This window comes from Lagopus leucura, unplaced genomic scaffold, assembly GCF_019238085.1.
Source record: "Lagopus leucura isolate 7727_CA_CO unplaced genomic scaffold, USGS_WTPT01 Super-Scaffold_741, whole genome shotgun sequence".
In the NCBI taxonomy this organism is placed as follows: domain Eukaryota; kingdom Metazoa; phylum Chordata; class Aves; order Galliformes; family Phasianidae; genus Lagopus; species Lagopus leucura.
In genome coordinates, this window is record NW_024962256.1 from 3,552,233 (window position 1) to 3,580,088 (window position 27,856).

General features: G+C 37.3%; 1 protein-coding gene across 1 annotated transcript; it reads right to left on the reverse strand.

The window, feature by feature from the left end:
- Positions 1–146: 146 nt before the first annotated feature.
- Positions 147–27,856, reverse strand: GPAM (glycerol-3-phosphate acyltransferase, mitochondrial). The gene is made up of 20 exons (XM_042863553.1): positions 27,749–27,856; positions 26,590–26,709; positions 23,625–23,698; positions 21,235–21,348; positions 19,831–19,980; positions 18,976–19,072; positions 17,934–18,070; positions 16,812–16,911; positions 15,881–16,093; positions 15,377–15,490; positions 13,809–13,894; positions 12,730–12,845; positions 11,806–11,876; positions 10,428–10,692; positions 9,804–9,946; positions 8,425–8,502; positions 5,467–5,607; positions 4,612–4,801; positions 4,436–4,494; positions 147–3,460 (listed from the first exon to the last, which is right to left on the reverse strand). The coding sequence occupies exons 1-20, from the start codon at positions 27,854–27,856 to the stop codon at positions 3,344–3,346; spliced, it is 2,493 nt and encodes an 830-aa protein (XP_042719487.1). The 3' UTR covers positions 147–3,343.

Consider the following 27,856-nt stretch of genomic DNA (forward strand, 5'->3'; position numbering starts at 1 on the left):
CAAGCTTCCATGTGCACTGTAATGAAAGCTTTTCATAGTTTAATTTCAGTCCCTGGAACAGGATGAATTTATCAAAACAATTATTTTAGCAGGTTATAAAAAAAAAAAAATAAAGGAAAAAAGATACACCAGAAATACTTATTAAATTTCATATTAGCAAACAGTTTAATTTATTAAAATGACTCCAGAACACCTCTGTGCTTCTACAATGGACAACAAGTAAAACGTGGTAACATTCACAAGGAAGCAGTACCGGGCTCATAAGCACAGAAACAAAACAGCAACAGTATCTTACAACCCCTCCAGCTCAGTGTTCTTTAAAATCGTGATGCTGAGTATTTCTTGGCAGAGCAGAGACCAGGTAAAGGCAAGTGTGTGTATATGCTTCCTAACCAAAGATATGTGAAAAAAGCCCTATGCTGTCAAAGAGAAGGCAGATATGCCTTACAGGTCACTGTGAGTAACGTGTTAATAAGCTCACAATCCCTGGGGGCTGGGGGGTTGTGGCAGCATGGAAATGGAATTCTATACTTCCGTTGCTCTAAAATATAAGATCTATAGGATACACGTGGAAAGATTACATTTCACATATTATGCAAGACCCTGACCCCAAAAGACCTGCATACCTGATTAACATGAATAGAATGATGGTGCTTGTGTCTTTGTTAAGAGGAGAGTCTTAAAACACATTTGTGGTAATTCAAAGTCTATTATTTCTTCTTTACTGATTAACTTTACCAAGGTTAACTCAACCTGGTATTATATCAGCAAAGGAAACACGAGAGGTAAATAAAGTCAGAAGATACTGAAGGTGTAAATACAGTGCAAAAGTGTTGGTTGTAGTTTTTGACTATTACAGCCAGGTAATTTTTATACTGTGCTTTATTTCCAGGGAAAAGCATCGTTGTGTGTCATAATATCCATGCTTGCACACATACACACTTGCTGCAGAAAGCAAAGGCTTCCAGTGGCAGATGACTCCTAGTACATGATTTTTTCACGTGCAGCTTTTTCATACAAAACCAACCTTACAGGTGTATCCTGCCTCTGCATACCAAATGCATTCATTAATGTGTATTCACATGCATAGTACTCTATCCACTCGCTGACTTCTGTTAATCAGATTTTCTCTTTATTTTTTTCCTTTTTTTTTTTTTTTTTTTTTTTTTTTTCTGTTTTAAGGTAAACTATAAGTTAGGTTTAGTTGCAACACCTAGCCAGAACACTCCTGCGACCACAGTGCTCCTGGGGTATATGCAATTAACACATCAGTTGGCAGAACAATCTTAACAAAATGACTCAAGTTTTGTTTGCTTCATATTGCTTCATATGTAAAAAATTTTATTTACAATCTTCACCGTTAATACACTTCACATGTACTGAAGTGTAGTAAACTATGAGACCTTGTTATTTAGAAGCACCTAGTCTTTTAAAAGACTAAATGGAAGCCATCAGCAACAACACTGTATGAGCATTCATTGGGTTAACCGGACTGTGAACATTAGCTAGAATGAGCTGAAACTTCTCTAAAAAGCTAGTAGACAAAAGAGACGATGTGCCTTCCAGTCACTATCCTGCTGAGACAGCAGGAATGCATAAAAACAAAAGCAATTCTACAGTCAGTTTCTATTCATATTAATGTAGCTTTGGTTCAGAAATTCTTTAAGTGTTGTACAGCACCTGGTTTAGTGACAGAACACGTGTCTCACAGTGCTAACTGTATAATGCTAACTATAAACCATAGATTTCAAATATTAATAGCATTTAATAAAAAATTTACAGAAATATCCTCGTTGATAAGTGTGCAGTACAAACACAAGCTCCTTGGCCACAAACTCAAAATGTGTGCGTCAGTTTTGTGCTGGCATAACAGTGCAAACGCTGGGATTCAAGTATGCTTTTCCATATTTATGTTAAGCAACAGAGATCGACATGAAAAACTTGGGGGGGATTTTCTGCTCACAAGGCCATGACATGAGAATCAAGTGAAACAATGCCATAATGGAAGTATTGATTTCCCTCATACAGAAAGCAATCTACATGAGGAAAACACATTTCATAAGCAAGCCAGTTTCACGTACCACCAAGTTATTGCTTCAACTCGATCAGCTGTACTGAGAAAACAGGACTACAGCTTCCAATTTAAACTCATCTCACATGAAGAGAAATCTACAGTGCAAGTTCCTCCATGCAAAATGACCAAACTGCAAGACTAAAGTCCTGTCTCATGGGACAGAATTATTCATCAGCTTTCAATTATTCAGATCTCTCTGTGAATTTTTTTTCTGTAAGTCAGTAAAAACAGAGACCAAAGGACACTGCTTATGATATTTCCGTGTTTCTAAAGGCTACTTCTTAACACTAACTAAGATCTGCTCAGCTACAGAATATGAACCACTGTTTTCCAAACAATTGTTGAAGTTGCTGATGAAATTTTTAGGGCCAAACTTAAAAAATTATTTCACCAAATCAAGTTTTTGCTCCACTTAAAAAAAAAGATCTGACACTTTACTAATTACAAATAAAATCTTTATAGCTTTTCTCAATTAAATAATAATCTAAGATTTTACAAGATATTCACAGTTAGACAACTGGCTCCTGACTTTCATCTGCCTGAAGGACAGATGCCACCATAAAAACAAAAATGCTATTCTGACATTCTTCATGACAGCAGTGATCAGTGCAATTTGCCACTGCACTACACAGCCCTAATAGTGCAAGGTATGCCTGCTGACATTTCTGACAATCATCTGCTACATGGTCATTATTCTTGGATGTTTGTAACTGTTATTCACATTAGAATTTTGGCATTTATGTTAGCATTGATGCAAAACTATGGCTTTATCCATGAAGTATATATCCTGCCTAAACAAGATTTTAGATACTTTTTATTTAAAACAATAAAACTGGATTTGAATGAAAGTTATTTTTTATGCTATAAGCTGTGCTGCCACTAAACTCAAGATCTCAGGGTTAGCTACAGATCACAAACATTTGTATTTGTGCATCTGTTACCATTTTTAAAAGTGGATTTATTTAAAACATAACATTGATAAAACTTCACTCTCCATTCTAAATCTAATTTTAATCATTGCTCTTATTTTTTGCAACATGTTTTATAACTTGTATCCAAAGTGTCATCTGAGTATCAGAACAGGATTGGAACTGTAAGAAACCCATAGATGCATACATAAGAAGGCACTTGTCTTCCAGTAGTTCAAGTCAGAGAAGGCCTTACCCAGACAGCGGCACCTTAAATTTTGAAGGGTAGCAAATGTCCCCAGGATTTGATACAGTCTCAAAACCTGCCTTCATGTCCCTGGACAAAAGTGCTGTATGTGTTCTATAATACCATGAAGCTCATGATGAATTCCAGTAGTTTTTGCCTGTTGCGCTGAGGTAGGAACGTAGTGCTAAGTTCCAAAATAGTGTCTCTCTTTTGATTGGTCTGACTGAAAACCTGAAACACAGCATGAATACAAATAATTATTATCACATTCAAGTAATCACATTTCTTAAAAAGAAACTAAGAAATAAGTACAGTGTGTAGTAAACATCCAACTCCACCAACAGCAAGGGACTAAAGAGGCACTCAAAAAGCACCTACATTAAAAAAGCACGCACTTGAAAACAAGAAGTCAGATGCAGTGCTGAGCAGATGCCACCTGGTTCCATTTTCCTGACAGCAGAATAGACTAGAATTAAAATGATGGATACTTTCACTGTAAGTTTTCCTATATGCTAACTATTGTTAGCTTTTTTAAAGACCAAAAATGCCCGTCTAGCAATACTTGGCCCAAATACTGGTGCTTTTCAAATTACAATCCTAAATCCCACTTGGTATCCAGGATGTCATGCCATTTTGGTGAAAGAAACTTTTCATTTGCAAATTCTATATAATAAGCAGTCTAAAATTTGAAATTTGAGTGGGAAAGTGCAAAACTGCTCCTTTACTTCAAAAATAAAGAACACCTGTATCCTCATGGTGGGCCTTAGATGTCTATTATGATGGTGCTCATGGAACATCAATCAGTGCTGGGATGAAGTTCAAGAACTAATGCTTCTCAGAGATTTGAATAGTCCTTCAAAATTAGCTATCATTAAGCAGAGCAGAGTTCTCAGCCTCCTACCATTGATTGTGCATCAAGGACATGGAGCAGAACAGAGAACTTCACTAGCTGGGAATAAAAACAACTGGTTCCCTGGCCATCACCTAGACAAGTTTTCTCAGGTGCAAGCAGCGTTCTGTTCTGTACTGTGTACTCTTTTCCCACGGCCTTTTAGGAAAAGCAAAATGCTCAGAATACACAATATGTTTGCACAGATAAATTCACAGATTTTAAACCGATGTTGCCGAGGTTTTATGCCTTGCCAGAACTGTGCTCCTTATTAAAATGAAATTCGGAATCTTCAACTCTGATCACAGAACACTTACCCCAATTTCCTTAAAGACTTTCACTGCGTTTTTCACATGACTGTATGTAGCACTCTCAGCTGCAAGAAAGAACACACAGATATAAACAAATTGAAATAGTATTTGGGCTATCCTGCTGCCAGGAGGATCAGAAAAAAAAATCAAATACAGTTCCAAAGACAAACTGTTTGACATACCATACACAGCAACATTCTTCTCTGTCCTGCTTATTAAATGCCTGTGTAACTTTTGAAGGTATTCGGACTCTGAAACAGGACCACTAAAATTGTGTACGAAGATGACAGCAGAGCTATATGCCTCCAGTAAAGGTCCCAGTAACCTCTGCAGGAAAGTGATGTACTGCTGGTGCTCTTGAGACTGACTCACCTAAGAAAGGGAAATAAGAACTTAAAGGAGAGACCAGCAGAAAGGAGAAACAACCCACACCACAGTACGTGGCAAAACGTCACAGTGCAAAAGACAGCGCAGTGTGGAAGCACAGCAAAAAGTATTTTACCATGGAGGGCAAATTAGGTACTATGAGACAATGCTACTTTTTCCTCCTCCAGAATATTAGTGATGTAATAGCTATTTTCCCAAGATAAAACTGAAGACGTTACACTGTTCTGCAGCCAACAGAAGTGCAGCCACGTATTTGTGAAGATGGAAGTACGTTTCCAAACGTTAACAAGATATCCTAAATAGGTTTGTATAAGTTCTCTGAGAAAACCAGTTAAAGTCTAAAATCAACATGACCTGTCCATGAAGTAAGAATAAAACATTTAGAAATCAAAATACTTCATCCTCCAGGAGGTTTCACGACACTACCATTGCCTTTCCACTGCCCTATTGGAATATTTGATGTTTCGTTAGCTGAATTTCCCACGGGAAGGAGAAGAAAATGTGTTTAACCAACTGCAACAAAATGCAACCAGATTAACACTGCAATCAGAAAAAAGCGAAAGGTTGTATCATTATCCCTCCTGAGCTAGTGAAGCAGTTTGTATTTCTGCTAACAGACTTCAATGTTACGAGTCTTGGGATAACACTACCTTCAGGTAGCAATCTCTTTGCTCTTCTCCAAAATCACTATCTTCATCTTCTTCATCACTTCTCCAAGTTAATGGTTCAGGGAGTTTTTTATTCCACTGCTGCTCTGTAAGACTGGGACTGACATCCTCCTGATCATCCTGCTTAAATTTGAAGATGAGATGATAAAGAGGCAACATAAATAAATAAAATATATTCACTGTAGTTTATTGTATAATCTCATCCAGCCAAATCAGTCCTGTCATTAATCATTATTTAATGAAAATAGGCAAGACTTAATAACAGACAGGGTTCATGTAAGTAGAAAATATTTTTTCTGCAGTTTGCCTATCAAATCAAAGAGAAAATCTCTGGTGTAGTGTTGCCGCAGCCTTGCAGTATCTGTTGCCAAGAAAACGTTTACAATTGCATTAGGATAGAAAGCTGAGATGCTGTTGGTATGTGGATGCCACTAACCTTTGAGCTGCTATTACTTCAAGGACATATTAGTTAACTGAGTTTCACTGCATTACAATATCTGAAATCTCAGTTAACATAGAATGCCCCAAGTTCCTATTTTTTAACTGTTAACTTTCTGCCTCTTAAGTACTCATCCACACATGAGATATAGGCTGGAAAACGATGAGACAGTTTCAAGCTGAAAGGACACAAACTGTTTAAATCTTGGTTGAGACACTAAGCCCCTTCTACCTGTTGTGACGCAGGAACTCCGTTCTGCTAATCACCCTGACAAGCAGCATCCCAGTTTAGCCTACAAATACTCCACCAGTAATCCACCTTCAGAGCAGGGCATGGATTTACACTCATCTAAGACACAGGCAGGTATCTTAGGTAAGCACGTATTTCAGGCTTTTGGGACAAGCGCATGATGGCAAGAATTCTACCATGGTGGAGTTTTTCAACCTGAACTCCTTTTTCCTCACAATATTCATTGTTTGCTTCTCTTCTGTTAAGGAACAACATCAATTTCAGTAAAATCTTTAACTAATGAAGTGCTCTGGAAAGGTGTAAAGCGCTGTAAAGTTCCATGGCAAGGAAAAAAAAAAGGTAATCTTTCAAGACAATAAGCACAAGCAAAAACAATAGACATTAATCTGCCTGAACAGTAACTTAGTTCTATTGTGAAATAATGCAAGTATGTCACAAGTTCAGGCACACAATAATTAAAGGTACAAGAGGAATACTCCACCTGTCTGATCAATATCTGATGCAACAGTCAATTTTGACAATGCATCTTTATAAATGAATTCCAGATAGTGAAAACACGCTTTGAAAAACAAGGGAAACATCAGTGTCCATCACTCATTATTATTCACTTTCCTCAAAGTAGCTAAACAGAAGGATTTGCAAAGGTCACCAATGCTTAGTCAATGAGAAAAGACCCTCCATACAATCCTGCCTAGAATTACAAATCATGCAAGATTAAAAACTAATGAATAGCAGACACCTTATTACTGTTATAATACCATGACAAAGAAGAAGCACTTTTTATTTGCCACAGAAGCCTTCAATATTCCAAATGTTATATTCTAAAAGAAGCAGAGGCCAGAAAATAAGTTTAAGAAAATACTAAAGAGAGTACTGTGTGTTGGGACTGTTCCTCATTTTTAGAAATAAACACAAGGATCACAGAAAAACAATTAAGAAATACAAAGCCTGGATCAATTAAGCTCAATTGAATAGGAAATTTACTGATGTGTTAAAGTCAGTGGTAAACTTAAAACACCAGAAGTTATAGAAATTAGCTACCTCTTTTAGAGAACAGACTGTAAAAATCCACAAACATTTCCAAGCTGTCCCAATTCATGAAACAATCGTTGCTTACAGTGTTTGCACAGATTATGGACATTCTTAATGCTTTTAACAGAATTAAGTAGGAATAGAGCATCTCTAAGTTTAAGAGATTCAGCAGTGGAACATCTACTTTTTAAGTACTCAGCTGTGGCATTATTGTTGTGTGTCATATAACACAGGTGTGTATTTATATACCACTTATGTCACCTATATCCCAGCTATAAGCATCTAAGTACCAGACTCAGCAACTGAAACTCAGAGAAAGCTCAGACAGGTTGAATGCTTGAGGAGACAGAAGTCTTTACCTGCTGCTATTCATACCTGTTCTCTTGACCTGCCCCCAGGCACTGAACATACAGGTTTCTTCCTAATCCTCAGAGCAGCATTAATTTTTGGATTTATTTAATAACGATGACGATTAATGCCATGCATTTAAGATAAAAAGCACTCAATCGTAACAACAAAGGAGGAGAAAGTTAATATCTGGGACTATCAAGGAACTATTACCTACACGTAATAAAAATGGAAACACATATCAAAAGGTATTAGAGTGGAGTAAAGGCCCTAAAAAAGTAGCCTTAAGCTCCTTTGAAAATGGACAGCTGTGAAGAAAAAAAAAAGTGGCCAAATACACTACACCCCTACATCCCTCCAGATGCTCTTTGACTTTTTGCCACTTGTTCCTGGACTCCAAGCTCTGTTTTGCCACGTCTAAGAAGCAAAGGCATGGTGAGTCAGCTGTCTCCTGGTCCCCGTGTTTCTTAACATCATCTGCCTCAAACACCATGCAGCAACTCCAATGCACCACTGAAACTTCAAAAAAAAAGATCTGTTCTACAGGCTCTCAAAGAATAGAAATTAAACTTCTGCGCACCTGTACTAGAAATCTAAAGGGCTTAAAAAAAAAAAAATCCCCATTTCACAGGGCAGTATGTCACCTTCAGTTGGTACAGTGACATTACATACATCTGTAGCCTCAAAATTTGATCATAACCAGATATCTGATGCTTACAAATGCAAAAATCAAGTAGCATCAGGCCTGGACTTGTTAATTTGTTATGCATCTTAAGTAACAACATATATTTAGAACAAAACCAACAACTAACAAACTACCCACAGTTAGTCATGTACAAGAAACAGCACAGTCAGCATCTCTATCACCTTACCTCAGCCACCAGAAGAATACCATATTGTATCAGCTTTTCCACTGCTTCATGGCAAACTTGATATATCAACTGACAAGGCTGCAAAACAGAAAAGGAAATGCACTCAATAAACTATAATTAAATATCACATCCATTAAATCCATTATAAAAACAGCAGTTTCCTGTTCTGTGTGCTTTTTCTACATACAGCAGCATAGTCCTTTTAAACAAGTCATTCTTTTACCACCCAATGCATTTGTCTATCCATGTAGTCAGACAAACATAAAATATTACAGTGAAAGAAGATACTTAAAATTTGTCCATGTTTTTGGAAAAGAAACACTACTACACCAGTAGGAAAAAAATGAATCAAATATTAAATAGGAAATATTTAAGCTTAAAAAAAAAAAAAAACAAAAAAAAAACACCACAAACTCCCGAGCAACGAAATTACAGAAAGCTCTACCAACCAAATGAGCTTGCCTTATGTTTCACTTAAAAAGCAGAAGTCAAAAAAAAACGTGTGTGCAAACTTGGGAGCTAATTCAAGAATTTCTAGAATCTCTAAGCAATCTGCACTCATATGGCAAAAAACCATACAGCACTGAACATTGTAAGTGTACAGAGCATCTTTCAACATCTAACATCCTGGAGCAAAACAAAAAAACCAAAGCTAGGCCGTGTTTAAAACTGTCACTAAGTATTAGGTGTGGCACCACAGGACTCTTGCATAACTATGTAAATTAAAATTATCTTTACAATCTGGAGTCTTAATTTCCAGTGTAGTTTCAATCATGCATGCAAACTCATATGAGTTTGGTACTCTCCAAGACTTAGATCTGTTTAAATGAAAATATTTAAATAGCTTTGGGGAAGTGCAGATAATAACTGCGATGGTCTCATGACCTTGGCAAGACAAAATCTGCTAGAAGGCACTTAGAAGTCCAACATGCAGTTATGGGAAGCTCCAGAGATCTTCTTTCTCATGAAAAAGTCTGATGCCAGCATTGTAGAAATGCTGCAGGTTTGTGCTGTTTTTCACTCACTCAGCAGCTGCATGAGCAGGAGGTATGCACCCAGTATGTATCCCTAAATGTGACTGTGTCCTGTCCTGCTAACGAAACCATCCAGCAACAAGAAAGAGGCAAGTTAATTCATGTTATCTTAGATCATACATCTTCTGGATGAACTAGTCTGATGCAACTACACTCATTCAAATGTACTTCCTTGAAACAAGTGGACACACATTATTTTTTCAAATGCTCTACAACTTCCTACTTCCCATTATCACTAGCGAACAGACCGGAATCAAGACAACTAAAGAAACCATTAATTCTCTTTAAAGCAATAAAAGCAAAAAAAGCAGTAAAAATTTGGTAAATGAACAGTTAGTTACTTACCAAAGATACAGTAAATTCATTAGAAAGCAAGTAGCACAAGCTGGCAGCTTTCCGGACAAGGTGCTCTTGACTAATCAAACTGGGAGAAGCACCATTGGTACCATTTCTGAATCTCTTACTCTGAACTGCACGAAGACTGCAGGCTAGAGCAGAAACAAACATTAGCAGAGCTTTCACAAAGAGTTTTACAAAGGAAACTTAAAAACCTTGTCTATTTTTATGTCTATCAGCAGTCCAACATCATATATGTAATTGAAAAACTAGGACAGAAATTGCCACTACAGCTTTTGCGTTCCATTTATCTCTAGTTGAAACAAAATTTCATTAAAATATTGCTAAACAAAGGCAAAAGTTCTTCAAATTGGCTCCAAACTCTGTGCCTTGTTTAAGGTAGTTACCAACACATGAATACTTCCAAGAAAGATAAGGGAAAATGGGAAAAAGGAGTTCAAACATTCCACACAAAAACCAGTCTAATTTTGTCTTTCTTAGAATAGACAAGGGGTTACGCAGGGAGGGAAGAATTAAGCATTAGTAAACAGTAAGAAGAACTGGGGGGTTGTGCAGATACTTTGAATTCACAGGTCACAGGAAAGTCTTTCCATAGTAAACTCCAGCTCGTACCAATGATTGCCTCTTTAATGAATACATGAAGAATTCCATTGCTGTAGAAATTGAGTTCAAAGACAGCAGGGATCGTTGTGCTGGGAGTGATGAAGAACTCGTTGTTTCGACTGGTGTTTGTGATATTTACACAGTTCCCCAACAAGTGGATGGCATGCATGACAACATCATCTGAGTTCCCTGAAAATCCCAAATCGAAGTCACGGGCTAAGACCTCTTCCTTCATGGAGAAGAAATCTTCTACCAACCTGGAAAGATCAGTTCCCTAGAAATAAAAACAGAATCACAAAATAAAATAATGTTCTTTTTTGCACAAGAGTTTATTATAAATGACATGTATGTAGAAAACACATAAAGAGACACTGATTTTCAATAATCCAAAATCCAACAGTCGTATTATAAATCCTTGTTTTCACATATTTTGCTGAAATAGAGCATGGTTTCTGAATTACAATTCCAGCCACAAAGCTATCTGAGAACGCAAGATTTTTGTTTGATTTTTCTCCATTTCACAACCAACAGAAACATAAGTTGTTCTTTAAGAGGATATGTTAAGAGTTGCCATGCTTCCATTACCTCTACCATAAAAGGAAATATCAATTATCTGGAAACACTGTGAGTAAAAATTTTTTTTTCAAGTGGTTAGAGACATGAGAAAGAGCTTTTCCTTAAGCATTTTCTTGGTGTGATGGTTGTTGGTTGTTTTTTTTTTGTTTGTTTGTTTTTGCAACATATTCAGACCACATAATACAGTGTTTCTTTCATCCCTTCATTGTAGGAAATTGGAAAGATTGCACTGATGGGAGCAGTGATTCCTTTTGACTGGGAAAATTATGCATCTGATCGATATTTTTCAATGCGATCTCAATGCATGTGCAGTAAAAACTTCAAATTAGAGGGAAAGGAATTTCAGACAAAATGTAAAACACACTTGTAGGAGAAAAACATCTTCCAAGCGCCATGCAAAAAGGTGCAATTAAACATTAGAATCATTCTGCCAACATGGTAAAATATTCAGGTACCAAGGAATAGCAGAACTCATTTGAAAATTAACTGAGGAGTTGCTACCCTATTCAATGATAAATGTTTTCAAATGTCAGGGCTCAAAAATGAGATTCTAATAGAATTGAACCAAACTCATGTAGTCTTCAAAAACAGGTATAACTAAATTTTGGATTTAAAAAAATCTGTTTTCACATGGACATTTATTATTATCTCCAAGCATCTACTACTAATCAAAACATTAGTATATACGAAATGCACTTTAAATACATGTGTCTTCTTTTCTTAGTAGCAAGCTATAGTAGAATGCACTCTGTGCTTTCAATCAACAACTGTAAAGTGCTGTTAGGATGTACAAGCAGCACAGAAGCCTTACCTGCCTATGTCTGTACAGCAGCAAACAGGCAACAATGTGGGTAGACATCACAGCACAGGACTTGTTAGCAGCTAGAGGTAAACAAGACAAAGTGACTGTGGGACTTCAATAGAATGAGAAGTTCAGAACACCTTTACAAGCGGAAAATTAGCCACTACTTAAAAAAAAAAAAAAATGAACAGCAATACTGGCATAGAACTGTACCTTCTGAATAAAATACAAAGAGTGCTTTAATAATAAGAGATTACGAGCTGTAGAATTTCAAAGATGCCTTGACTCTATCTCAGCTCTTACTGCTTCAGCTCCTTCTAGAAATACATTAATCCTACAGAAGTACCATAATGACCAGGCACAATTCTGAAGTGTTGTAAGCATGTAAAATATTAATGTAATCAAACTACAGTAATTTGAACTAGGAAGCCTGAGTAAGGCTCAAGCACTTACTAAGCTAAAAGTACCGTTTTGTATACATCTCTTAAGACCACAAATCACAGACATACTAACCAAAACACATGCCACATAGCCTATAAGCTTGGCAACACCGGTCCATGCAGACAGAGAGCATGTAGCACAAATTACACCTGCAAGATACTGTCATAGCTTTTTCTGTGGTGTGATAAGAAATCAATGTATCAACAACAATTAATTCAAACACTTCAAAGTAGATCAAGTTCAGTACACTGGTGCAATAAATACACAAGTTACCAGCATAAACAGATAGAAAGCTTGTACTTGACCAGAAAGCCAATTTATCAAAAACTGCAAAGGGAAGGAGGAAGGCAAAGGAGTGAAAGCTGTCAAGAAAGCATTTGAAGTCAGGAAATGATCGTCTGAATGCCAGGAATTTGCATTATCAAACAGCAAGTTAGTTCATGCAATAAGCAAAACAAAATAGGTAGCTTATGGTGATACTGAAGCACTTACTGAATAAAATATGCTCAGCCAAGTTGGCTATCAGCTCCCTTCTGTAAGGCTCACTGGTTATATCCCTGGAGTTAGGCAGTGAAGCCTCAGTACCTTCATCCACAGTATCATTAGGTCTGAATGCAAAACAAAAATTTGCATTATGACATCGATTTTTTTAAGATACATTAACTGAATTACAGTGCAAAAATACGTCATGTGTTTTGGTAATGGCACAAACATGTTATGCCTAACAAGCTCCACAAAATGCTGAGTATTCACCAGCTTTTCCCACTGAGCAACAATCCAAGATAAAAGACCATCTAAAGAGAAAGAGCTATGTAGAACACTTGGCTTTTCCTATGCCTATTCATATTGCCATTACATCACTGCACTCCACAGCTCTTTTTAATGAATAAGGAACAGAAGTAGATTAAGCCTAAAAGGCAGTTTTCACCTCAGCCACTCTATATACCAGAAATGCCTTTTGTATGGACCTACAACCTTCTCAAGATAAATAAAATGTTTTCTCCACTAGGTCCACGTGGGTTTGTATGATCCAAGCAAAGGCCTCCACAAAAATGTACATTTTTATAACAAATGCAAGTCTATTCCTAGAAGAAAAGTTTTGCATTTCTGAATGAGTCATCTCCTTGAGCAAGGGATATTCATTCTCAAGACCTCATTAGGAAGGGTTATTTGGTTTGGATACAAACCAAAATCCATCTGAAATATTTGTAGCTTTTAATAACATACTCTTCCTTTTTCACTGTGTCATTTCTTCCTTCAAATTATTCCTTACAGTTTAAAATTAAACCATCAGAGGTCACAACAGTTTAAAAAAGAAAAAAAGCCTCCTGGAACTTATTTAGGAAAATAAAAAATCACAAGAACGTAACTCTTAAAACAGAACGCACAGTAATAAACATCTAAGATTTTTGTTTGTCTACACACAATTAGATCATCCTTGGGAAGTTCAAGCACCATTTGAAACATGTTGGAGAATTCTAAAAAGACAAAGGAAGGGAAAAAACTAACAAAGAAACTAAAAACAAGCCCAACATGCCCTCCCTCTCCCCAGCAACCAAAAGACTGTTTACCTCGATGGAAGTATAGCTGGTAACAAAGCTTGTTCAAGAGAAAGAGGAGCAGGCACAGGTTTTTGACTTTGGCTGTTCACATATTCCTGTTAAGAAAAGGATTATTATTTTTTGTACTTTTTTTCCACCTAACTTCTGTATTTAACTGATAACATTATTAATATGAAAAAGGCAATCATTCAAAACTGCAACTGTGATTAAAAACAGCTCACGCTAAAAGTGCAGGAATAAGGTTACAAAAGTGACAAGCTTGCATGAGTTTGCTCACTTTTATAATGAAATGGAAAACTTCCTACAGCAAGGAATCCACACTTGGTGAAAAGCAGTGTAACAAAAACAATGCATAATCACTGTCAGCATCTTGCTGGGAACAAGTCCTTTGAGACTAGCTTCTCCATGATTAAATTAATGAGAACTGCCTTCATTAGCATGAATGAGAGCGAAGTCCAATACCCATTTAGAACCAACACACAGATTATAATTATTGCTTCACACTATTTCCTTTAAACATTGGGATAGGAAACATTTCCATAGGTAAACATGACTACAGAAGCTCTAGCTGTAAGACATCATAAAATTAAAGCAGTCAGGAAGAAGACATTGTATTACAAACTTGAAATTCTTGAATTACAAATTTCTCAGTCTCTCCTTACAGTTTAGCATTTACATTACTGTGCTTTTGGAACATTGTGTTCTTCCAGTTCCTACGAAGACTGATGTGGGAAACTGCAGAGCCACTTGGCCTGCTGGTCAGGAAAAGTTCTCCCAGGAAGGCTACTTAAAAGACTTTCACAGCCAGCTCTTCCTCTTCTGTTTCTAATCCTGTACTCACAGAGCTGCACAAAGGCTCAAAATTAACCCTAAAAGCTCATTTTCTTAGAAAACCTGCAGTGATATAAGTACGTTAATTCAAAAATGATGTAGTTATGCTTCTGCAACTCTTGGTTAAGGCATACTGATCAAATTTAAGTCATGCTTACTTTATTTTTGTTGTACAAGAATGAGTACACATACAAATGAGAGCTGGCAGAGTTTATTAGGAAGGTACAGAGAGATCAGCATTTCACTAGATTAACAGGGCAGATAACCTTCTTTTCCTTATACTGATCCAGAAGCAATTGTTAGCTCTCTACCAAGAATAGCCTGGAAGTGACCCAAGCCGCCTTCCTCATAAGTGAATTAATATCTTTCTCTACTACAGTAATTATAATGCAGTGCAGACAGTCACAACAATTTCATGCTGTGGTAATTGAACCCTCTGAAGCTCTCCAACCTACTGCTTTTCTGAGAGAAGTAGGGCAGAAAGAGGAATGCCTAATTAATTTGAATAACGTTCTTGTAGGTTGTTGTTACAGCATGTTAATCTTATTAAAGTCACTCTAAAAGTAAGCTATAGCTTACTTGTAGCAGAACACAGACTACTGAAACGTATATAGATTAAGAAGTGTCATACTAGCAGATTCTGCAAAGAAATCCATAAGAATTTAAAAGTGAAGGCAGTTAGCATTGCATAAGTGTGTCACTGCTGAAAGAGCAAAAACATCAAATCTTCAAAATATCAAACTTACTTTTAAAGAAAATGGTTGTGCAAAATCTACTCTGACACAGCCATAATTCTTCCGCAGCATCCTGAAGACTCCTCTTGCTATACCCCAAAGACTTTCATTCTTCTTAGGCTTGCCCTGGAAAACGTGAGTGGTTGCTTTATTATTTTTTTTCAATTTACAATTATAAGGTGGTGTTTAAAATTAAAACAGATTCAATAGACACAAGGGTAAAACTTCTGATACGCTTTTCTGACTTCAAGGAAGTCTAGAGAACTAATGTTTTTCCATATGAAAAGTAATACAATTAAATGGTTATACCTCATGAATTGGCACCTACAAGTATGTAACCTATTCTTCAGCAATCTCCATCAGAAAGGTTTTGTGATTCACAGCTTTACACTCTTCATCACAAACAGCAAGTGCATGTCACAGAGAACTACTAGCACATAATTTAACTGTGTAACAGACTCTCCCGCCCATCAACAGAAAATCCCCAGACAAAACAGGCTATTCAATTGCCCTTACCAGCTGCTCACTGTTATAGTGACCTTCAATTATGCGATCATAGGAGATTCCCACAGGTATAATTAGGACATCAGGAGTAGCATTTGAGAAGAGAGCATCCACTACCACAGACAAAAGACCCGCTCTAGGACCTGATGTCTTTCCACTTCGAGACCGTGTGCCTTCCAAGAATATTTCTAAAAACTGTTGCTGTCTCAGCAATTCTTCTATGTGCTGAATATGAAGAGATTGAAGAAGAAAAATACATATCTTCATACAATGCTAAGCTCATGTTTGAAACACATTGTTCCTCATCAGTAATCATTTTCTCTTAAAAACCCTTGTAAGACCACAAGTGCGACTTGGCATTAATACTTAGAAGAATAAGTAATAATGAATGCCTGACACAAATCCAGACCAAACTGTTATTTAATTTGCATGAATATACAAGCAGTATAAAGCCATTTGTTCAAGAATATCTCTAACATCAGTTGATTCATTTGAATTGCATATGTCTCTTCTTCAGGTTTCTCAGAACATCTCATCCTCCAAGATGTAAATAGAGCTATTCTACTCAATTGCACAAAGCAGCATATCAACATATCATAAACAGAGACTTCCATTAAGTAAAGAAGACTGATGTAGATATGCCCCAGTACAAAAGAAATCAGGGAAACAAGGCTTAAATCTAGTATTTATCCAAAAATCTTAATTCCATTTCTTTAACAAAGGTTGCACAAGGTGTAAACCATGTCCTCAAAGGTACTGGACATTCAGTTCTCTTTTACCTCACGCATTCAAGCCTTGATGCAAAAATGTATTCTGCTTATGTAAAATGAACCCTAAACAAATTCAAAGCACTAAAAATCTTCTCCCAGCTGATGGAAGTCACTCTCCCATCAACCACCCAATTCAAGTACTATCCATGGACACATAGACAAGAAATACATACCACATACAGCAAAGCTCTGTAAAGGAAGTCCTTCTGACCATCAGGACTCTGATCCAACTTTCGACGAATGAAAAATCCTCCTAGCTTGCGGATCAGTGTGCTACAAAATCAACAACAATTACACTCATGGGTTTCAGTCCATAGGAAGCTAATACCCACTCGGTGCAAAATTCCTAGCACACAACAGAAACTGAAGTTACTATCAATGCATTAATCTTCTCGTAAATTATGGGAGCACAGAGATATTTCAAATGAAATAGGCTTCTCTACACTGACTCACTTCATTTCACTACATTAACAGACCATTTATCCACTGTAGTGAACCTGAGCATTGTAAGTCAGGGAGTTAGTGATCCAAAGAACAGCTTATGTGAGTAGGCCTTCATGCCCTTGTTGTACTGCGCATATGCCCTGGCTGCAGGATAACCTCAGCCAGTTAATTTCAATAGAGGAGCACGCAGGCAACTCCCACTCCCTACCAGCAATTACACCATCTGCGTGGACTTGTGTTTATCCAAATGCGCACCAAGAAGTTCTCATGAGAACATTCTTTCATACTGGGATAATAAGGGACCAGCACCTACTGGTGCATAACATCCAAGACACCTCCTTTCTCTCCTTGTTATGTTCCACAAAATCAAGGAGCAGTTCAGAGATCAGTATCCCCAAACTCTTGCTCCCTGGCAAAAACTGCATAAAAGACCTTCTGATTACCTTCAGCAACACAATTTAAACACAGAACAAAATGGAGTAGTTTCCCACAAAACATTATGCACTCAGTACTGTCATTGCCCAATAGCTGGTTCATTAAACTTCATAAGAAGTTTCACACATTACTCACATATTAGTCTTTCCTTAGTCACTTACCCACTTAGAGACTCCTACAATGAAATTACTATTCCTTACTCCACTTAGGTTATGGAAGACTTTCTCAAAAGGATTTTGTGATGGTCTCTCTCTGAGAATGCAATAAGAAGCACAAAGTTCAACTGAAGTGCCCAATAATCCTCAGATTCCCTTACGTGTGGTTGGAAGATACACTGCTCAACTGGTCACCTGACAATCCCCTCACTTTTGTCTTTTTCAGATAATAAGAACTTCCATGCAACTTATTAACTTTACCTGAAGATGGGGATGTTGAGATTATTCCCTGCAGCAATATAGGGTGCTTTGATGTTATGGCAGAAAAGTATGAATGTAAGGAGCAGGTAATCAATGTGAGATTTATGAACAGGCAAGAAGATAAGAGGCAAATTCATCTACGAAAGGGAGAGAAGAAAAACAAGACAACAGTTGATTAGAAATGTAGAATATTACTCCTTTTTAAAAATCCATCGTTGAGATTGCTAGCATTCTTCTGATGATAGCATCAGAAGAAATGGTATTTTTCAGTTGTCAGCATTCAGTTTACTTCTGGTTTTCATTCAGCTGTCGCACTGCCAACATTTTTGTGAATTGTATTTCTACGGACCGCAGTTTCCAGTTGCGTGCTTATGAGAAACAATGACTGATAATCTTCAAACTCATGGCACTGATACAGCAATTAGTAAGCTTAAAGGGGCCAGTGTCCAAGTGTTGCTATTTCTTTGCATAAGACATCAACAAAAAGAACCTAAAGTGGGGTTCTTAAAAACTGTAATCAAAAGATATTAAAAAAAAAAATATTGGCAACAGTTTTTTCTCTCTTCCATTTATCTAATCTGTCTTTGTAGAAACAAATCCTGCAAAGAAAGAGTCGATTCATTTGAGTGTAAACAAAACAGCAGATTTAGGTGGTACTTTTAATCAACTTCAGAAAGAATTTAAAGACCAGCAACAATTTGATAGCATGGAATGCACTTGATTTCTTAATTGTTTTCTACTCCAAATAAAGGCAAGAGTAATTCGGAAAATCCTAAACATACCCACTAATTTAGTACTGTTTGTCCAGGCATAGAAAAATAATCCTGGATGCAGGTTATGAGAGAATCAATCAGTTTTATAGTTAAAATTTGATCCTGAAGCAAAGACAAAATCTAGAGCTAATATAGTACTTAAGGTTACACAATTCTGTCACATAGACTTAGCAGAACCCTTCTGAGAACAGAAAGTGCTATAAATGTAAACAGCAACAGAAATGAAACTTCATCAAAAATCTGCCTAAATACTTTCCCATCCCCCTTACCTCTGTTGCGGCTTTGACCATTTCTATTTGACCTCTGTGAATCTGAATATTCCAGAAAAAGCTGTTAAATAACTTCAGTAACACCCACCCAGTCAACCTGAAGAAAACAACAAACATAATTCAAAGACTTTCACTCATTGCTACCTTTATTTTCACATTGCTTCCATGTGACTAAAGATAAAGCCATACAATTTCATTACTTCACATTCAAACTCACTGTGAAATCAAGTTGCTTAACAAGTCTTTGCCTATCAACTAAAGCTGTGATTAGTTACTACATTTGTGTCATAATTACAAAAGGCTGAAAAAGTTGCAGCAACCACAGAGGCTGTTCAAATTGCAGAGACTGCTTAACATATGGGGCAAGTTAAGAGGTCCTACAATTAATGGCAATAACTAAGCTGGTGGATAAACACATCAGGTGACAGCATTCTGTGGTAAAACAATATTCAATTTTACTAGTAAAAGTAGACATCACAGCAGAATATTATATGTAAGATAAGACTAAAATGCTGATAACTACAAGCAATAACATTCAATGGGTTACCCAGAAAAACGTTGTACAAAGCACTAGAACCAAGCCCAGCTTCAGGAAAAAATAAGTTTGTATTAAATTATGTAAATAGGTTTATCGCTTGAAAAAATGGAGGGCTTTTGCTGCATCTCAAAATGAAGAATATCTATCCTTTCTCTAGTTAACATCAGAAAAGGTGTTTTTATTAATAATGTCTTATTATTTATGAATAATTATTCATTATTTACGAATAACACATTATAAGCTCTGCTGGTACTACAGAGAGAGGCTCTCTCTTGTTCTTCTACCCATCGACAATACTGACGAACCATTCTCATTACCTGATCAAAGCCGGTGACACATTTGCTACCATTTCTTGGAGAATTTTCCTAGCTTTTTTTTTCACTTTGTTGATAGCTTTAGGATCCACCTGAGCAAAGCTACCTGGAACACTTGGCTCAGAAGCTTCATCTACAATGGCCTTCTGTACCCTAACATTAAAGAAGTAAAATATATGAGACAGCTGTGCAACAGAAGAGTTCAAGACAGACAACAACTACTGGAAATGAGCTACTTCAGCAATAATTTGCAATCATAAAAGAAGAACCACACCGAAGACTTATGTACTCCAAATTCTCTACTAATTACCTCTAATTCAATACCACTACGCTCCAATCGGAAAGGTGGAAGACAGATATACGTGATGAAATTTGATCATAAAAAATAGTATGTCCACACTTCATAGGTACCCATACCAACTGATCACTGAGTTTTAGAAATGGTTAATAAAGTTAAAAGTGCAAAAGAACACCTGAAATCTCCTCTTTGTTGGTACTTTGCTTTTACTGGCAGTTTCACTGACCTCATCACAGATTTATGTAGTTGCAGTTTTCTACTACAATATCTTCCTCTTCAAATTCTCAGTTTCATGTAAAAAAATATTACACGGTCTGCTTTCCCCATTTAGAACACATACACGAGCAATTACATGGGCTAGAACACAACCCATTTAGAACACATACACGAGCAATTACATGGGCTAGAACACAATAACTGTGGCACAAGGTAGTCTGCTTTCTTTTTCAAAGCCAACATTATCATCTTCAGATGGGTCTTAAACATTAAAAATTCAGGAGTTCAGAATGTTAATGCAGATGGTGTGTAGCCTCCAATAAAACTAGACATGAGGAGCAGGCATGAGGCTCAGTTTCCCTGTGTCCACAGAAAATGGATACCTTAATAGCTGATCAAAGGCTCAACACAGCATTTGAAATGCAGTATGAGACAGAAAACAAGCTCCACAAAGTAAAGAGCAGGTTATTTCATCACTATAGTCTTTTTCCAGTTTTGCCTCACACTGCCATCATAAACTACGGGACTCTGAAATGCTACTTTCCCACTCTTTCTGAAGGATTGGTAATTTTTGATAGCAGCAGTATAGCTGCAAGTAATAGTGATTTACTTGAATTAAATAAACAAAAGTCTGAAGCATTTCCACATAGCAGTTTATTTTTCTGTGTACTGAGTGCTGTCTGCCCACAATGCATTGTTTATTTTGAGATTAGGAATTATAAATCTCCTCTCCTATTATTCAAACAGAAATTGCAAGCTACAGTTCTGAAGTGCTGCGCTGAAGAGATTCTATCTTCTGATATTTGAAATAGACTAGTTTTCAAAGCCTGCAGTTTCCACATTATCATATGATTTAAGTCATACAAAAAGCAGTTTATTTTGCATCAACTTACCTACTGCTATTCAGCACATTTTCTGTCAGGTTCTTGGCAAACATTCCCTTGTGAGCATCCCTCTCTAGCACAAAAAGAACATAACAAAGCCGTCTTGCAAGCCATCCTCTGTACCTACAAAACATGAAGCATGTTTGAGTGTCACCCTCATAAAAATGGAACTTTAAAATGCCTTAAAAAGTATCATTTAAGAAGCAAAAGCAGTAAAGTTCTTTGAAGATCTACTTAAAAACTTCTGTACTTTAGATCTTGGCCAGCTGAGCATTTAGTATTGTGCAATACTCTTTCATTACCTTGCACATGTGGAAATATTCGAAGCTTACTTGCACTTCACTGCTGAAAGATCTCCACGAACACAGAACATAAAATAGTGAGAAGCTGTTAATTCGAGAAAGAAAGAAGCAGGTTGCTGAGGTCAGGTACAAAGTCTGGGGCCCAATTGACAAAGCCTGGGCTTTTCTATTATCTGTCTGTACCAAGTGACATAGAAAGCACCACTGAGGAGACATCAGAATGGCGACATGGGAAGAGATGCAGGGCACTGCATAAAGCATAAGAAACTACTGAAGCATTCAAAGCCTATCTTTTTTTTCCACTTGTCTTTACAAAAACTGTTCTTAGGGCTGGCAGTGCAATGTAATGTGCTGCTCCATGGTGGTCCCAGTCACAGACGGAAATGCCGCAGGTAGCTACTGCACTGCTATGGCACCTGCCTGCAGTCACCCCAGCTGCTAATGCTGGCAGTTAAACCTCCCTACCACCTCTCAGTGTGTTTATACGTATTGCAAACAGCTATAAAAGATTAGAAGAAACCTGTACATTGCAAAACACCCAGCAGTCTGAGCATGCATGACAATCCTACTGTAATTAGGATGAGTGCATGTGCACGAGCAATCGACACTGCCTCATAACAGTTATACAAATATTCAGACTGCCTCAAAGGACCAAGAATTTTGCTAACCATGTTGTCAGGGAAGTAGATTGCTGACACTGTTCTAATTGCTCTTCCATTTTCCCATCTGAGTTTGACAGCTTTATCGATTTTTCTAAAAAGCGAAGTGAAAGAGATATACTTCTTTCTGACAAAAGTTTTGGTAATTAAGAACAAATTGCAACAGCATGCAACTATCAGAGGGATTTGTCAAGACATGAAGGCTCCTATACTCATTTTAAAGCTTAGACACAATGTAAAATAATTAGAAAACCAGTTTTCTAATCATAATCTGTAATGACAAGAGAAACAACTCACAGCAAATCCCGTCAATATATATTATTTTGAACAGAACCTGTTTCCAAATTACAGAATACATTCCCATGTCAGAAAAAGGATGTTGGTGATGTTTCAGTAAGCTGCCTAAGACCAAGAAACTGTTACTGTCTAACCCCAGTGGACCTCACAACTTCATTAAAATAATCAATTTTCAGACTAATGACATTCTGAGCTAGAGGCATTATATTTCAGAATAATACATTAATTTATACTTTCTTGCTCTTACGTTTCTAACTTAAAAAATTCTCAAAATCACTCCAGGATGAGACTTCAGAAACTAATTTAAAAAACGTTAAACCTTATTTGAGTTACTTTTCTGTGTTCTAAACTAGAAACAACTCTTAAAAAAATAATTCAGAATCGAAGAAAGAACAGTCTCAAACATTAGCTTCCTGCCTCTCGAGCACAGCACAATACTGCCTTTCTTCCACTCAGACACTTGGGCTCATTTCTTTCAGGCCGCTGGCCTCTCTTTGTTTGCTCTGACTCTACAACAAACACTGCAGAATCTGCTTATGCTAATGATTACTGTAAAAACTGCAGCAAGCATTATTAACTTTCCAAAGAACAACATTAAAATTTTTGTGTAGTTCCAGCAACTTCATCCCAGAACAGAAGACGTATTTTACATAGTAGAAACATACAAAACCTTGCTTACACCATCCTTCAGAAGCTACACACTACCACAGCCTAGCAAAACATTTTCAGATTTAACTACCATTAGTTATAATAGTCCAAGTCTAAATTGTGAGCCAGACTTGCTCATTATATTAAAATGCTGCCTGAAGTCATTCTTCAGTGTGGGAACCAAAAAAAAGCTCCTCCCAGCATTATGCTACAGATGCTGCGCTGAGGGATAAAAAGGTTTGTACATCCCTTGTGTTTTGTGAAATAGGTATGACCTTTACACTCTTTGCCTATTACCCCAAAGGACTTTGTTCAAATGCACACAGCCAGATTTTACAAGTATAGACCTTTCCTGAAGCCAACGACAGGTCCTGTATTTCAGGACAATGTATATTCACTCAGTCTGGACTAACCCCCAAGACTTCCTTGCCATAAGATCAGAACACATTGAATTGTGAGCACACAAAAGTAAAAGAAAGACTTGTTACATTACCTGGTGTGTGTTTCATTGATATATATGACATTACGTAGACCCAAAGAAGGAATACTAGCATTGAAGAAGTTATCCTGAAAAAACAAGGAAAAGAAGATTGCATAACTATTTCCCTTTGTAAAAATAGTTGTGTTTTCACATTCCTAATAATAATACTGCAATGTTTTTCACCTCTATTACAAACAAAAGTCAAAGCAGAGAAGTGCTGAACTTGCTTGCAAAATATACACAAACTGTTTTGAAATGGAAATAAAAATCCATACAGCCACCATTCCCAGTTCCAGTACTTTCAGTGTAGTTCCTAGGTTTTACTGCATACAGAAAAAAAGAAATGTGTTTTGGTTGCTTTCTTCAAGCCATAATTTTTTTTTTTTTACTAGTTTCTGATGTAATACAAATCAAGGCTTGTTGTAATACAGAACTCTTGTTTGAGCCAGCAATTCATTAAGTCCCATCAGCAGAGCCATGAGCCTTTTGACAGGCACCCTGTGACATCCAGCTGGACAGCATATCAGGCATCACATAACAGCTGCCCAAGGGTGAGGATATCCATGCTTACACGGCAAATCACCTTCACACTCCTGCTCTGCCTGAACAACAAACTTAATCCACATAAGGACTCCACAGGCCAGACTATCAGCTGTGCTAGGATGAGTTTGGGAACAGTCCCACTTTGGATAAACAAATATTCCCTGGCAGGCAGACCTGAGCTTTCACCTTCTAAGTAAGAATCTTGTCCAAAAGATTAGTTTCTTTCTGTCCAAATGATGTTTAATTATAAAACTGGTACACTGCCAAGCGGAAATAGATAAAACCACTGCAAATGTGCATTTCAAGAAAGGCAAAAACAGGACAACAAAGGAGAAAGACGGTCACCAGTAACAGAATAGCAACGGATCAGCCCCACTACCAATTTTGCAGCAGAAGTCAGGTAAGTCTTTTTTGTTTGTATTTTGTTCAGAAAACACCATTTGCCACAAACTGAAATGTACGAGTGTTCTATGCCACCTGCAAATCAGCTGCACAATACGATGGGAGCAAACGCTCTTTGGCTCCATCTTAAAACACTCCTGCATATGGCAAATAATCTATAAATCATAACTTCAGGCACTTAAAAGGAAACTTTAAATTGATATCACTTTCTTATAACACACACTTGTAATGTTGAGAGGATGAAACATTCAGGCAAAAAAGGAGCAATGACTTGTTCTTAGTCCCCCCAAAAATAATCAATAAATCCAGAGGAGTAACAGAGTATGCGAGTCCACTCCAGTGCTCTGCCCATTAGGTTCCAAACTCACTCTGTGAAATTCATCCTCCAGGTGCAATGTCACACTTAACTTTTCCTCACTTAGCTCTGCCCTGATCCCACGTCAGGCAGAAGATGTTCTGTGACACAAAGCAAGCTCACACCATCCCTCCCTGCAGCACCAGGGAAAAGCTCAGCTGCTACACCACCTCCTATCCTTCCCAACTGAACCCCATTCCACACCTCTTAACTTTGACTGCTTGTGGCACTGATCAATATCACTCTTCAGTGAGACAGTTTCATTTAGGTAAGGCAGAAAACTAAGGACAGCCAGAACAAATAAATAAATAAAGCAGCTTTCTACCAGGTTAGTAAAATTAATCAGCCACAAAACAGCAGGAAGAATGCACAAGGGAAAAGTTAGCCCTGCCATTTAAAGGACCAGCAAGGTGTTAGTCAGGACCACTAAGCAATTCCCTTTCTGAAGGGAACTGACTAAATATAGTGAGAGTAAATGAAATGTGGAGTCTAATGAGAGTTTGCTGCTGTCTGCATCAAGAATGGTAGCTTCTTCTTTTGGCAGAGGGCAACAAAGGACTCAATCAGATCATGCCCCTTTCCTAAGTGAGATCTCAGGACAGGTAATTTCTTATTAAGTAGACAAAATACAGAACAAGATTTCTCTTCTTAAAGTGGAATTCCCAAGTCAAGAGGAACAGCCTAATTACTAAATATATAAAGGCCTAAGCTAAGGATTACTACCATTTTTTACAAGCCAAAACACTTAAGTGTCTGTTCAAAGCAGCCCCAAGTCTAATTGCTTGTCTTGCTGACCATCTCACCCACACCCTTCACAGCAAATTTGGACTTCTATCTCACATTTGTTTATCACTGAAGCAGTTTTCTATTTGGCACAGCAATACAGCGAAATAAGAATTTTTCCTTGGTCAAGGGAAAAGGCAAATTTTCATTTCAGCCCAGCCAATTACGAAGCTCAGTGCTGGTGCAGGAGAGTGCAATTTAAAGCCTGCAGTGTACACGTAGTCAAATTAGGTGATGAACTGGTCGCAAACTACATCAGGCCCCTTATCATTTTACATCTTCTACTTAACAAAGCCTCCCCAGCATTATTCAGTGAAGTTCACACTTTAAATCAGCTGCTGCAATGCCCCTACTGCCACCAACGTCAGGCTGCTCCCAGCAGACAAATATTCCCACTATTCTAATCAGCTTGTGTTGCAAGGATGGGCAGGCAAGACAAAAAGTACTTGGGTGCAGAAAACCAAGCTGTTTTCTCAAGCACAGGATCGATTTCTTCAGTTTTGAAGAGCAGTATACTGCTTATTTTCAAAATGGTATCTAGTGTCTCAATAGAAAATTAAATGTACTAAAATTAAACCTTAGCGCTTTCATAGGCACCAAATGTCAATTACTAATCCAGACACATTTTTTCCATACAATTTCATAGCGCTAATTCTGAAGAGCTGCAGAGTTTGGGGCAAGAAGTAACTACTTAAAAGAAGAGACAAAGCATCACAACAGATCTGTGACAACCATTAATCCCACAACAAAGAAAAAATAACCACAAGCAAAGTAGAAAAACCATATTCCTTTACAACCCAAGAACATTTTGACCTTAATTCTGAAGGTAAGAAACAACATTACACTTTAACTATGCATTATTGTCAAACATAATCCAGCTCATAATCTTCTTACCCGGCTCTGGGGAGTGCATACGTAGCAACAACGTCCCACAAATGGCCTTTTTCTGCTCAGAGTCTCCTTCCATTTTAAAGTGGCAGATCGGAAGAGAGTAGGCCTAGAGTTACACTCTCCCTACAGAACAAAAAGAGACTATGTAAATATCCAGCAATGTATAAACAAACACTGGGTATTTGAAAACATTTCATTAGAGGAGCTGCCAGACGCATGCACACAAAACTTCTCCAAAAATTTATCTGTAACTAATACTTATTCTTCCTAAGATTTTTCCTAAAAAGTATATCCTATCATCTTCAAATGATGTAATTTTTAAAAATAAAAGCAAAACCACTGTGTTGTGCTTAGATATCTTAAGCACTGCAGCATTTGTTTATTTAAGCGTTTTGTGTGTCAGCAATAATTCTTGTAAGAAACAGCAAGAAAACTGACAGCTGAGAAAAGGGGGAGAAGTTAACAGTAAATTATACACTTAATAACGTAAAGGTGCTTGTAATACGAGCAATCTATTTCAAGCTTTTAGTGGACAACACCCCATAGAATTGCAATTTGAATACGCACCAAACACAAACCCTGCTGACTCTGTAAGCTCTTCTCCAGCAGTTTCATTGAAAGCAACGTGGAAAAGGTACCACTGTGCCATTGTTAGGAGTAGATTACAGAACCGTAAATTCAAAAGAAGTTACATTTACAGAACACATTCTGTTTGTTAGGACATAATGAAAATATACTTCACTAGAAGTTTGACAAAGCCTGCTCCCATTAAAACTACTGAATGATTGCCTGCACGAGCATCAGGATCGCTGGACTCAGATTTTCTAAATAAAATATTGTTTTTAACAAAAAGGGAAGCCACAGAAAAAAAACAAAATAGTACATTCTAGTGGAAGGCAAGTATGGTAGAACCAGTACCATAATCCAGCATGTGGGTCAGAAAGACAAATACAGATCATCATCTATCCAGCTAGAAAGCCAACACACTGAGAGACAACCAGAAAGTCAAAAGTAACACTGAAGATGACTGAGAACAAAAACAGGCATATGTCACATTTGGAAAGCAGTATGAATATGAAATTATTCCAAGGTTAACTCTTCTATCTGAAATTAATAAGCACCAAAATCATAAAGTTCCAATCAGTCCCTCCTTCTCTATCACCCTCAGTAATGCTAATTCCCTGTCTCCATCACTGTAACAAAAATGTCTTCCTTCTGACGCTTCCAAGCCTGTCCAAACTTTCTTGCCACCTTCTGACAACACCTCCAT

Bases quoted from the DNA above. Each gene is read 5' to 3' on its own strand.
- GPAM (XM_042863553.1), bottom strand. From the start codon at position 27,856: ATGGAGGTGTTGTCAGAAGGTGGCAAGAAAGTTTGGACAGGCTTGGAA. The intron at 16,912-17,933 runs GTAAAGTTAATA...TTGATTTTGTAG, and splicing joins CTCAACATCCCCATCTTCAG to CACACTGATCCGCAAGCTAG. The intron at 15,491-15,880 runs GTAAGGGCAATT...CACGTTTTCCAG, and splicing joins ACTATAACAGTGAGCAGCTG to GGCAAGCCTAAGAAGAATGA.